The following is a 13145-nucleotide window of genomic DNA, read 5'->3' on the forward strand; positions in this document are numbered from 1 at the left end:
CTGGCACAGAGTAAGAGCTTAACAAATACCATAATTAAAATTAGTATTATTATTATCATCTATCCAGATGGTCTGTCGGTTGCCTCTCTTTCCTGGTCTAGCCTGCAGATAGAGGCTCCTCATTGCTAGGAATTTCTAGACTGAGAGGGAAGACTTGGGTAACTTCCCAGCAGCAGCTGTCAATCACCTGGGGTGGCCCTGCCATTCCAAATGGCGGAGATGGGAAGGCTCTCTATTCTATCAAAAGCTTTCAAGGGAAGTGTGCCAGTTACTGAAACCCTTTTGTGAACTTCAGTGTGGAATGAACTGCTGACAGGTGTTTTGTCCACAGTAAGAATTCACCTTGCTGGTGTTTTCATCCCAAAGAATCTCTTCAGGGTCTGAACCCCAGTTAGGCTGACATGGAAGGTGATAAATTCATTGGGGGACTGTAGAAATCCTCTCTGAATTCACAGAATAGATATAGCATCAGGGATAGTCTATTCAAATGATGCAACCTTGTACGTTGTTATTGTTCAAAACATATCCACTGGGTGCTGAGCTCTTTCACCGACCCCCACGATGGGAGCTAATGTCAGAGTCTGCATAAGAACTGGTGCCACTTTCAGGGATGTAGTCAAGAACCTGTTACAAGACAAGGCTCGTAATGAAAAGAACCAATTAATGAAGGACACAGGCATTTTCCCAAAGAACTAGCCAAATTCATGTAAGGCTTAACTACTGCTTTTGGCATAAAGACCCTACCAGAAAGGGAGGTAAGAAATTCTACAGAGACTCAGAGCCCTAGGTATTACAATAGGTCCCCACACTCCTGGGGAGGAGATTTTAATATTCCTCTGAAAACCAAAGAAAAATCTGAATAAGAACAACTTGAAGGTGGGGATGGAGGGAGAGCTATTAACGCCAATTCTTTCCTTTTTCTGTGTTTATTGATTTGAAAAGGGGAAGTTCAGAATGTCATCCCTGATCTATTCATTGCCCTGTCTCCTTAATGAGCAAAGTGGTTGGGTGAACAGGATGTGAATTTCTACGACTAAATGCATTTCCCTGAGAAGAATTATTAAAATGAATTGCTGACTGCTGACTTTGTGGCTAGGAAATCTGAATTTTCTGCTTTAAAGGCCTATTTTGCCTTTCATCTGTAAAGGACTTTCTCATGTGAAGAGGTAAGAGGAGAGATAGGATAGAGCCCCAGTTCTTCAGACCTTTTCAACATCAACAAATCTGACTAATGTAAATTTTCCAGGCTTCCTGATTTTTACTTTGCATTCACATTCAAAAAAAACACATTTTCATCATTGCTCTTTAATATTTTTGGTGATGTCTGCAAATAAATTCCAAATATCTTTCTAGGTCTATACTTACATTCACTTGAAATTGTCTTGAAACGATTTTTTAATAAACATATTGCAACTGGGAGCAGTATGGCCAAGTGGAAAGAGTATGAGATTGAGAGTCAAAGAACCTGAGTTCTAACTTAACTCTGCCATTTCTCTTCTCTGTGACCTTGGGCAAGTCACGTCACTTCTCTGTACCTCAGTTTCCTCATCTGTAAAATGGTAATTCCCTTCTTGTTATCCCTTGCTCTTAGACTGTGGCATTCAGCATGTACCTGATCTCTTCCGCTCAGGTCTTCCACCATTGTTTATCTGCATAACCTAGCCTAAACTATAAATCCCATGGCAGGATTTTGTAGATAATTGTTTTGGTCTGATCATCAGAAGCTCGGAAGTGTGGACGCATTTCCTATTTTGTTGTACATAGTCTTTAAACCTCTGCCATTTTCATCAACCAAGGTCATGGGTTCTAATCCCAGCTCTGCCAGTTGTCTGCTGTGTGACCTTGGGCAAGTCACTTCACTTCTCTGGGCCTCAGTTCGCTCGTCTGTAAAATGAGTATTGAGACTTTGAGGCTCATGTAAGACTTGGACTGTGTTCAACCTAATTTGCTTGTACCCACCCCAGCGCTTAGTGTATTTCCTGGTGCAGAGTAAGTGCTTAACAAATACTATTATTATTATTATTATTAATCTTGGTGGTGTCTCTTTGCTGAGCACACAATCTTGATAGCTTCCTAAATTCATTCTCATCTACTCACTGTCCACAATGAGATCTATCTGAGTTTCTTTGTTCTAACAGGGCTGCTGTGCATTTGTCACCAAGGACCTAGGAAGAAGCATAGCCTTATGGATAGAGCACGGGCTGGGAATCAGAAATACTGGGGTTCTAATCCTAGCTGTGCCACTTGTCTGCAGTAGGACATTGGGCAAGGCATTTAACTTCTCTGTGTCCGAGTTACCTCACCTGTACAATGAGTATTAAGATGAAAATTCCCATGTGGGACAGGGCCTGAGTCCAGCCTGATCTACTTGTATCTAACCCAGCACTTAGTATAGCGCTGGCACATCTTAAGTACTTAACAAATATCTTTAAAAAATAAGGGCTATCAATCAATCAATCTTATTTATTGAGCACTTACTGTGTGCAAAACACTGTATTAACCACTTGGGAGAGTGCAGTATAACAATACGTGGACACATTTTCTGCTCAAAACCACTATTCAGGTCTTTTTTCAGAGCTTGATAGTTTTGGAAAGTTTGGATACCACCTTCCAATACTTTGTTTGTACCAATACCCACGCATTAAAAATTATAACAAAGACTTTAAGATTGGCCCTACCACCAGGAGAAGTTGGAGAGGTAACAATAATCCCTCTTATCAACGGGAAGAGAGTCTGCTAGTTTACATTAAATTCTGAGTTTATTGTATGTTTTATGTTCCTATGTGAGATCCCTGGGTTACCTACAATCTGTTTCCTTGGCAGAGCATCTTTTCTTCTTTCTCTGGAAAATAAATGAGCCCTGATCCCATAAGAAGGAGGAAGAAACCTAAAGCTGACATAAGAGGAGAAATAATCTCAGAAGAGCACCGGGAAATACAAAAGGTTATAGGTTTCTTTTCTGCTAAATATTTGGTTTATCATCCTCTTCCCAGTAGGATTTTAGAAGGTTCTGAGCCATCAGCTTAATGCACTTTTATCTTAGGGGGAATGTGAATGTGATTATCAGTTGGCATTTATGAGACTGGAATAGTAAGAGTTACTGAGCTTCTTGTCTATTGAGAAGGGCATGGAAATCAAACAGAGTATGCTCCAGGGATGACTGCATGGAAAAGGCTCTGAAAATATTGACTGTGTTCCCAACTCCACCACTGACCATTTAGGACACCACTGGGTAAGTTCATTCATTCATTCAGTTGTATTTACTGAGTGCTTACTGTGTACTGAGCACTGTACTAAGCACTTGGGAGAGTACAATGTAACAATAAATAGACATTCCCCGCCCACAGTAAGCTTACAGTCTAGATGGGGAGACAGATATTAATGTAAATAAATAAATTACAGAAATGTGCATAAGTGCTGTGGGGCTGGGGGGCGGGGGGATAAATAAAGGAATCAAGTCAGGATGATGCAGAAGGGAGTGGTAGAAAAGAAAGGGGGGACTTAATCATGGAAGGCCCCTTAAAGGAGATATACCTTCAATAAGTCTTTGAAGCAGGGGAGAGTAATTGTCCTCTGGAATTGAAGAGTTAAGTTACAGTAACCTGATCTGCTTCAATTTTCCACTGTGTGAATTGAGTACAGTAAATATTTTCCCATCCCGCCCTGGGTTTGGAGAAAATTGACAAGATGATAGAGATATGGTACTTTGAGTTCTGTTACTTGATCGTTTCAAAGCAAACCAAATGAGGATCATCATTCTCTATACAGAATCTGCAGCTCTCACCTGTGCCATCATCGCCTATCCTGAATTGATGGGTAATAAAAACAATATGACAGAATTCATTCTATTGGGACTTACACCGAATCCAAGGATGCAGAAGGTCATCTTTGTTGTCTTTTTAATCATTTACATCATCACCATGGTGGGAAATCTGATCATCGTAATAACCAGAACCACCAGGAAGACTCTGGACTCCCCCATGTATTTCTTTCTGGCCTATTTGTCATTAATCGATGCTTTCTATTCTTCAATCAACACACATAAACTGATCATCGACTCTGTGAGAAGAAAATCTTCTATTTCAAAGGGTGTATGACTCAGATCTTTGAAGATAATTTTTTTTGTAGGGCCGAAATTATTCTCCTCACAGTGATGGCCTATGACCATTATGTGGCGATATGTAAGCCGCTGCATTACATGACCATCATGAACCGGCGTGTGTGTGGTGTGCTGGTGGTGGTAGTCTGGATGGAAGGCCTGGTGCACGCGACCATCCAGATTCTCTTCATGGTCGATCTACCCTTCTGTGGCCCCAACATCATCGATCACTTCCTTTGTGATCTGAACCCTTTGCTGAACCTTGGTTGCACGGTCACCCACACCCTCGGCCCTTTTGTAGCCACCAACAGTGGGTTGATCTGTCTATTAAACTTTGTCATGTTGATGATTTCCTATGTCATGATCCTATGCTCCCTGAAAACACACAGTAAAGAAGATAGGTGCAAAGCACTCTCGACCTGCATCTCCCACATCACCATCGATGTCCTGTTCTTTGTTCCATGTATATTTATGTATATGTGGCCTGCCTCCACCTTCCCCATGCATAATGCTATTGCAGTATTTTACACGATTATAAACCCTACGATAAACCCCCTCATCTACACCCTGAGAAATGTCCAGATGAAAAATGCCATCAGGAAACTATGGAGCAGAAAAGTGACTTCTGAAGATAAATAGGCATCACCCTGTGAAAATGATGATATTTGTTCAAGTGAAGGAAGTGGCAAGCATGGATTTCAGATAACAGTTTTAGGAAAAATGTATAGGGCATTCAAAGCTCAGTAGAGCTCACGTCTTATATGTCTGTTGTATTTCCCAAGAGCTTGTTACAGTTTATTGCTATTTTGATTGCTATTTTGATGGTATCGATGCTTGTCTACTCGTTTTATTTTGTCTGTCTCCCCCTTCTAGACTGTGAGCCCGTTGTTGGATAGGGATTGTCTCTATCTGTTGCCGAAATGTACTTTCCAAGTGCTTAGTACAGTGTTCTGCAATAGGTAAGTGCTCAGTAATTGTGATTGAATGAATGAATATTGCATTCAGTAGGTGCTCAAGAAATACCACTACACGAACTATTAAAGAGTGTCTTAGCTGTAGAGGTATTCATCTTCACTTCAGCTTATTTAGCAACCTTTACATGATAAGAGGCTGATTTTGCTCCTGCTACAACTGCTTTCATTTATCTTTTTATCCTTCTCTCAACCCAAATAAGGAGAAATGAGAGGAGCCTGCTCTATAACACACTGTCAGACCAGTTCTAGTTTGAAGAATGAGATAAATGTTTCTTTAGTAACAGAGTGTTGTCTATTCCTATTGTCTTTTTTCCTATAGCGCTATTGAATATCACATTGTACCAGACGTATCATAGTCATTAACAGTAGAATGGGTTGTTTTCTAATTTGATTCCTGCAAAGAAGGTTATAGAGGCAGGGAACTCCTTGTGAATTTCGAAACAAAGCAATGCTAACTCTTTCTCCAATGAACAATCGGGAGAGGGACATTATTAGGAAGAATGATCTGTGATAATATTCCACATACATATCAGGAGGAGCTTACCTCCTCCAGGAGGTCTTCCCAGACTAAGCCTCCGTTTTCCCTCTCCTCCTCCCTGTCCCCTGCGCCCTACTCCTTTCCCCTCTCCACAGCACTTGAATATATTTGTAGATTGATTACTCTATTTATTTTATTTTTACATTTTTACTCTATTCATTTTGTTAATGATGTGCATATAGCTATAATTCTATTTGGTCTGACGATGTTGACACCTGTCTACATGTTTTGTTTTGTGGTCTGTCTCCCCCTTGTAGACTGTGAGCCCGTTGTTGGGTAGGAATCATCTTTATATGTTGCCGACTTGTACTTCCCAAGCTCTTAGTACAGTGCTCTGCACACAGTAAGCACTCAATAAATACGATTGAATGAATGAATGAATATCACGATGCTTAGCTATGAAGGCAGTCAAAGTGTGCTTCCATTCATTGATTCTGCACTACATTAAGCAAATCAGAAAACAAAAACAACTTGGAGAAGCCCAAGATCAAATCGGAGGCACTGGGACTGCTTGGCAAATTAATCCAGTCCAAAGAAAGCTACTTAAATAGGTCAGTGTCCAATTTGAGGGATCAATGTTTGCACAAGTCTGCATATGCTCCTGAAAATGAGAGCTGTTAGGGACAAGTCTGGACCCACTGTGAGAAGAGACATGACTCTTTGGAAAGAATGTAGGCCTGGGAATTAGAGGATCTGGGTTCTAATCCCGCCTCCTCCGCTTATCTGCTGTGTGACCTGGGGCAAGTCACTTAAATTCTCTGTGCTTCAGTTCCCTCATCTGTAAAATGGAGATTAAGTCTTTGAGCCCCATGAGGGACAGGGACTGTGTCCTACCTGATTAGGTTGTATCCACTTCAGTGCTTACTACAGTGCCTGGTACATAGTAAGCACTTAACAAATACCATTTACAAAAAAAGAGAGAAAAGGAAAACACAGAGGTACTTACTGTGGTGAGGGAAGACTAGGGAAAGAGACAAATTTGTCCGTTGTTCTTTACCTTTCCCCCAGTGACACAAGCTATTACCTGGTAGAGAATGAATTGGTTCCAAGTGCCATCACAGAAGAAGACAGAAGAAGTTATTAAGCATTTGATTAATCAGGCCTAAAAGCACTTAAGAGGGATGTCATGGCTCTATGCGGAGGTGATGACCAAGGCATTGAGACTTCCTATCATGATTCACAGCTTTGCTCAAAAATGGAGAATGCATCTGCTGAATGGAGAATAGAGAATGCATAATTGATAGTTGGGTGAGAAATAACTACCCCAACTGACACGGTGAAACTCTGCGGAGGTGGGAAGAACTAATGGCCCAGGCTGGTATCATCAGCCAATCTTTTTGCAGACTTGGAATGGCTCAGAAACAGCATGGCCTAGTGGATTGAGCACAGTCTTGGGTGACAGAGGATCTGAGTTCTAATCTCAACTCTGCCATTTCTCTGCTGTGTGACCCTGGGCAAGTCACTGCTCTGAGCCTCAGTTACCTCGCTGGTTAAATGGGGATTAAGGCCGTGAGTTCCTTGTGGGACATAGACTGTGTCCAACCCGATTAGCCTGTATCTTCCCCAGCACTTAGGACAGTGCCTGATACAAAGTCAGTGCTTAGCAAATATCATTAAAAAAAAGCCAGGAGGGTGCAAGAGGAATAGTCATTGCCTCTAATTCCAGGGGAAAACACTCCACTGGGAAGACAGTTCTGAGTCACTTGTAGGATGAAGGTGCAATGGAACCCTGAGTCCTACTAGGTGATCCTGGGTGAGTGGATGGGTTGCTGGAATGCCATCAGAATGGACCTCCTCTTTAGAGAAGAGACTTCCACACTGTAAACTCATTGTGGGCAGGGAACATGTCTGTTTACTGTTACATTGTATTCTCTCAAGCGTTTAGTACAGTGGTCTCCACACAGTAAGCGCTCAATAAATACCATTGACTATGCAGACATTCTCCCTAGGCAGACAGCTTCATTCTCTAATATGTCTCTGTTGAATTCCTTATAGGCATGGCAATCCTGGGATCATGAAGCACTCAGGTTAGGGACTGACCAATCCCGGGGTTTACAAAGTGATGGGTAGTGGTTAGAAAGACCCAGGCCCAGTCAAGACAAATAATGCATTAATTGCTTCAATTGAAGCTATGACAAGAACAGAAGCACAACACTGGAAATCATTTTGCAAGGCTTGTCTTGGGGAATTTTTTGATAATCTGGGTGGCAGAGGCACTTGTGTGAAAGTGTTGGTCTGCTCTAGATTCAAGTCTTCAGAAAAGATTCAAGTCTTCCTTTATTCCTTTATACACCTCTCATTCCCCCAAAAAGTAAAGGCAGCATCTTAAAATGAATGGTAACTGTTTGGTTTGAGTCAAAAGAGTCTCATCTACCTGCTTTCTCACTCTTCCCACTTTTTCCACAGATCATCTCCGGAGAAAAGCACACGATAAGGTGCTGAAACAAGGACAGGGACAGGAAGGGGAAGAAAGGGCAAGAGGCATGCTGTTTCAGACTGTGAGCCCATTGCGGTCAGGGAACATGGCTACCAACTCTGTATTATTCTACTCTCCCAAACACTTAGTTCAGTGCTCTCACACAGTAAGAACTCAATAAATACCACGTCTGACTAGAAGAAAGGTGAGAGGAGAAGACAGTGGGGTCTTGGAGCTGGAGGAAAGGGAGGAAAGAGATGGAGGGGAGGGAAGAGAACTTAGGGATGAGAAACCCAAGGAGGGAGATAGATGGGAGTAAGGGTGAAAGTGAAAATAAAAAAGTGTCTTACCACAACCACCTGACATTTACTATTGTCACTAGCCTGAGGGACCGAAATAGAAAGGGATCACCCAAGACCTCCATATTTTTTGGCCTCAGGGATCAGGAAAACCCTGCTGCTCTTTCAGATCTGGAGGGGGTCAGTAAAATTCATTAGGCATATGCCCAGAGATGTACTATCAGATACTCAGATACTATCAGATACTATCAGATACTATCGACCTCTCAGCTGCCTTCGACACTGTGGACCACCCCCTTCTCCTCAACACGCTATCCAGCCTTGGCTTCACAGACTCCGTCCTCTCCTGGTTCTCCTCTTATCTCTCTGGTCGTTCATTCTCAGTCTCTTTTACAGGCTCCTCCTCCCCCTCCCATCCCCTTACTGTGGGGGTTCCCCAAGTTTCAGTTCTTGGTCCCCTTCTGTTCTCGATCTACACTCACTCCCTTGGTGACCTAATTCGCTCCCACGGCTTCAACTATCATCTCTACGCTGATGACACCCAAATCTACATCTCTGCCCCTGCTCTCTCCCCCTCCCTCCAGGCTCGCATCTCCTCCTGCCTTCAGGACATCTCCATCTGGATGTCTGCCCGCCACCTAAAACTCAACAAGTCCAAGACTGAACTCCTTGTCTTCCCTCCCAAACCCTGCCCTTTCCCTGACTTTCCCATCACTGTTGACGGCACTACCATCCTTCCCGTCTCACAAGCCCGCAACCTTGGTGTCATCCTCGACTCCGCTCTCTCATTCACCCCTCACATCCAAGCCGTCACCAAAAGCTGCTGGTCTCAGCTCCGCAACATTGCCAAGATCCGCCCTTTCCTCTCCATCCAAACCGCTACCCTCCTCGTTCAAGCTCTCATCCTATCCCGTCTGGACTACTGCATCAGCCTTCTCTCTGATCTCCCATCCTCGTGTCTCTCCCCACTTCAATCAATACTTCATGCTGCTGCCCGGATTGTCCTTGTCCAGAAACGCTCTGGGCATGTTACTCCCCTCCTCAAAAATCTCCAGTGGCTACCAATCAATCTGCGCATCAGGCAGAAACTCCTCACCCTGGGCTTCAAGGCTCTCCATCACCTCGCCCCCTCCTACCTCACCTCCCTTCTCTCCTTCTACAGCCAAGCCCACACCCTCTGCTCCTCTGCCACTAATCTCCTCACCGTGCCTCATTTTCCCCTGTCCCGCCGTCGACCCCCGGCCCACATCATCCCCCTCGCCTAGAATGCCCTCCATCTGCCCATCCACCAAGCTAGCTCATTTCTTCCCTTCAAGGCCCTACTGAGAGCTCACCTCCTCCAGGAGGCCTTCCCAGACTGAGCCCCCTCCTTCCTCTCCCCCTCGTTCCCCTCTCCATCCCCCCCTTACCTCCTTCCCTTCCCCACAGCACCTGTATATATGCATATATGTTTGTACATATTTATTACTCTTTATTTATTTATTTATTTATTTATTTATTTATTTATTTATTTTACTTGTACATATCTATTCCATTTATTTTATTTTGTTAATATGTTTGGTTTTGTTCTCTGTCTCCCCCTTCTAGACTGTGAGCCCACTGTTGGGTAGGGACTGTCTCTATATGTTGCCAGCTTGTACTTCCCAAGCGCTTAGTACAGTGCTCTGCACACATTAAGCGCTCAATAAATACGACTGATTGATTGATTGATTGATTAATTGATTGATACTCAGGCACAAGAGATTGGACAAGGAAGATTAAGCCAAAAGCCCATTAAGAGTTTCAGTGCAGACAACCCAAAGACAGGGTCGACTGGAAGCCTGAGAGACTTCTCAGGGCTCCCTAAGTCAGCCCAGAACAATAGAGGTAGCTCTGTATAGGAGGGACTGGTCACAGGACGCCAGAAAAGGCACTGCAATGAGTCACTGAAATTAGTCAGGGAAGGCAGCAACATCAGGACATCCTGTTCTGGAAGGTTGGGAATTCTAGTTCCATCTCTGTGACAAGTGATTTTCAGTGTGGGGAAAGAAAGGGAGAAAAGAGACCCAAAAGAATCCTCTCCACCCGGACACCATAACTAGAGCTAGAAACTCCATTTGCCAACTCCTCATTTTTACAGTTTCCCATACCCTCCCTCAGTTTCCGCTATGATCTGTCTTGTGCCTGGATTCTTGCTTCAATGACAATTTCAAACTTACCTATTGCCCCAAAGGTTGATCAGGGGCAGCAGGAAAGCTGTGTGCCCTAGCGGAAAGAGCATAGGCTTTGGAGTCAGAGGTCCCGGGTTCTAATCCTCTCTCTGTCAATTGCTTGCTGTGTGACCTTGTGCAAGTCATTTGACTTCTCTGTACCTCAGTTTCCTCAACTGTAAAATGTGGATCCCATACCTGCTCTCCCTCCTACTTAGACTGTGAGCCCCATGCGAGACAGGCACTGTGTCTGACCTAATTAGCCTGTACCTACCCTAGCGCTTAGAACACTGTTTGACCCATAGTAAGCCCTTAACATGTGCCATTAAAAAATGGTAGAGAGGCTGTCTACCGAAGCAGCTCCCTTGAGCTGGGCTGCCCCTACCTCAAACTCATCATCTTCCAAGGATGTGCTCCAATAGTGCTGGATGTGGGGCCCTGGCCAGGCCTAGAACAGCTTTACAGTGGCTGGTCCTGTCCAAATCTTGTGGAACGTTTTAAATATCCAAGGCTATAAGGTGCATCCAACCACTCTGATCAAAGCCTCTATGACCTCAGTGACCAACAGAGAGCAGGTGTGGTGGAGGTCCCAACTTTCACTTCTGAGGTAGGAGGCTTGTGGCTGGCTCCTAGTAGGAACCATGTGGAACACTGGACAATGTTGTCAGGTAGGCTTGGGGGGGCTAGTTGAATGGAATGTGTGTAGAATGAGTGGTGGGCCGGGAGAGATGGTGACTTCCCTTCTAGGTCCTCCTCCCTCAGTTGTAGGATGAGGTCACAGTTCTGGGTATGGGTTCTAGTTTGGCTGTATAGTGCATCACACTCAGAGGAGCTCAACAAATACTATTACTACTGCCTACAACTACTACTACTAATTATGGTATTTGTTAAGTAGTTACTATATGTAAAACACTGACACATAGTAACTAGGTAAAACAATGTTTGACACAAAGCACGGGAATAGATATGTTAATCACATCAGACACAGTTCCTGTCCACGTGGAGCTAACAGCCTAACAGTCTAACTACTACTACTACTACTACTACTACTACTACTACTACTACTACTACTACTACTACTACTACTACTACTACTACAAGGGTAGAAAGGGTCTGAGAAGACAGTGACCAGAACAGGTAGATGAAAATTGTCTTCTTACATGACAGAGGAATAGTGGGACAGAGAACAGAGGGAGAGTGAGGCAGTACGAGGTTGGGTCATAGTGGTGGCTTGAGACAGTTGGATCTGAGAAGACCTATGCCTTTCAGACTCAGGGAGAGCTTTATGAGATGCCCGGGTGAGAGGATGAAATTTTATAGGGGAGAGGAACTAATGAAAATGGAGTCAACCAGACTGAAAATATGAAAGGGGTAGGGAGAGACCGATGACCTTTTACTATACTTTGGAAGACTGTAAACTCATTGTAGGTATGAAATAGTTTCCATCAATGTCATTGTATTGTGCTCTCCCAAGGGCTTAGCATAATTCTCTGTATACAATAAGTGCTCAATAGTACAGTGCTTTGCACACAGTAAGCACTCAATAAATACAATTGAATGAAAGAATACCATTGACTGATTGATTTAAAGGCAGGGAGAACTGTAGCCAATAGCCCAATCCTTGCACCCAGAAATTCCCCCAGCCCTCCGTATCGCTGTTTCACTCAGGGTAATAATAATAAAAATTATAATAGTGATATTTGTTAAACACTAACTAGGTGCCAGGCACTATACTAAGTGCTGGGGGGAATACAAGCAAATTAGGTTGAACACAGTCCCTGCACCACATGGGGCTCACAGTCTTAATTCCCATTTTACAGATGAAGTAACCAAGGCCCAGGGAAGTGAGGTGAGTTGCCCAAGGCCCATAGTAGACTAGTGGCTCAGCTAGGATTAGAAACTATGACCTTATGACTCCCATTCCCATGCTCTATCCACTACACCATGCTGCTTCTCCAGGGTTCAGGGGCTGCTACTTATCTACTTCAGGTGCATGGCCCACAGGCATGTTTGTGTATTTTGGACTAGCAATTAACTTGAAAATCAAGGTTATTTACCACCCTCTACACAAACAAGAACCTCCAACAGTAACACAGACCTAAATACTGACCATCAATTCTTTACATCCTTAAATGATGCAAAAATAGAAAAAGAAGTAGAAAACAGAATCAAGATGATTAAGGATTCCTTTTAGACAGTGGGCGCCTACATGACATCCAGATACAAATGAATCTGAAGGTAGATGGATCAATTATAATGGAGTAATTATATTACCCAATAGAGAGAAACCGAATGGTCTATTGGAAAAACCATGGGGCTGGGAGTCAGAGGTTTTGGGTTATAATCCCACCCCTGCCCCTTGCCTGCTGTGTGACCTTGGTCAAAACACTTAACTTTTCCATGCCTCAGTTCCCTCAATTTTATATAGGGATTCAATGCCTGTTCTCCCATGTACTTTGACTGTGAACCTCACGTGGGACAGAGACTGTGTCTAGTCGGATAAATGTCTATCTACCCCAGTGCTTAGAACAGTATTAGACACATAGTACACGCTTAACAAATACCATAACGAACAGATGCCACATCCAACATCTAGAGAAGTTCCAACAACCCTGCCTATGAACCATACT

The 13145-nt window shown here is 43.5% G+C and overlaps 1 protein-coding gene across 1 annotated transcript; it reads left to right on the forward strand.

Moving 5' to 3' along the window:
• Nucleotides 1–561: 561 nt before the first annotated feature.
• On the forward strand, nucleotides 562–8053 carry LOC119924264 (olfactory receptor 4C46-like). Its single transcript, XM_038743196.1, has 6 exons — nucleotides 562–643; nucleotides 3736–3982; nucleotides 4129–4618; nucleotides 7607–7638; nucleotides 7823–7922; nucleotides 8018–8053. Exons 1-6 carry the CDS (start codon nucleotides 562–564, stop codon nucleotides 8051–8053), a joined length of 987 nt encoding a protein of 328 aa, XP_038599124.1.
• The last annotated feature ends 5092 nt before the right edge of the window (nucleotides 8054–13145 follow it).

The sequence above is a fragment of the Tachyglossus aculeatus genome, unplaced genomic scaffold (assembly GCF_015852505.1).
Source record: "Tachyglossus aculeatus isolate mTacAcu1 unplaced genomic scaffold, mTacAcu1.pri scaffold_89_arrow_ctg1, whole genome shotgun sequence".
NCBI classification, from domain to species: Eukaryota; Metazoa; Chordata; class Mammalia; order Monotremata; family Tachyglossidae; genus Tachyglossus; species Tachyglossus aculeatus.

Bases quoted from the DNA above. Each gene is read 5' to 3' on its own strand.
- LOC119924264 (XM_038743196.1), top strand. From the start codon at position 562: ATGGGAGCTAATGTCAGAGTCTGCATAAGAACTGGTGCCACTTTCAGG. The intron at 644-3,735 runs GTAATGAAAAGA...ATCGTTTCAAAG, and splicing joins CCTGTTACAAGACAAGGCTC to CAAACCAAATGAGGATCATC. The intron at 4,619-7,606 runs GTATTTTACACG...AATTCCTTATAG, and splicing joins CCATGCATAATGCTATTGCA to GCATGGCAATCCTGGGATCA.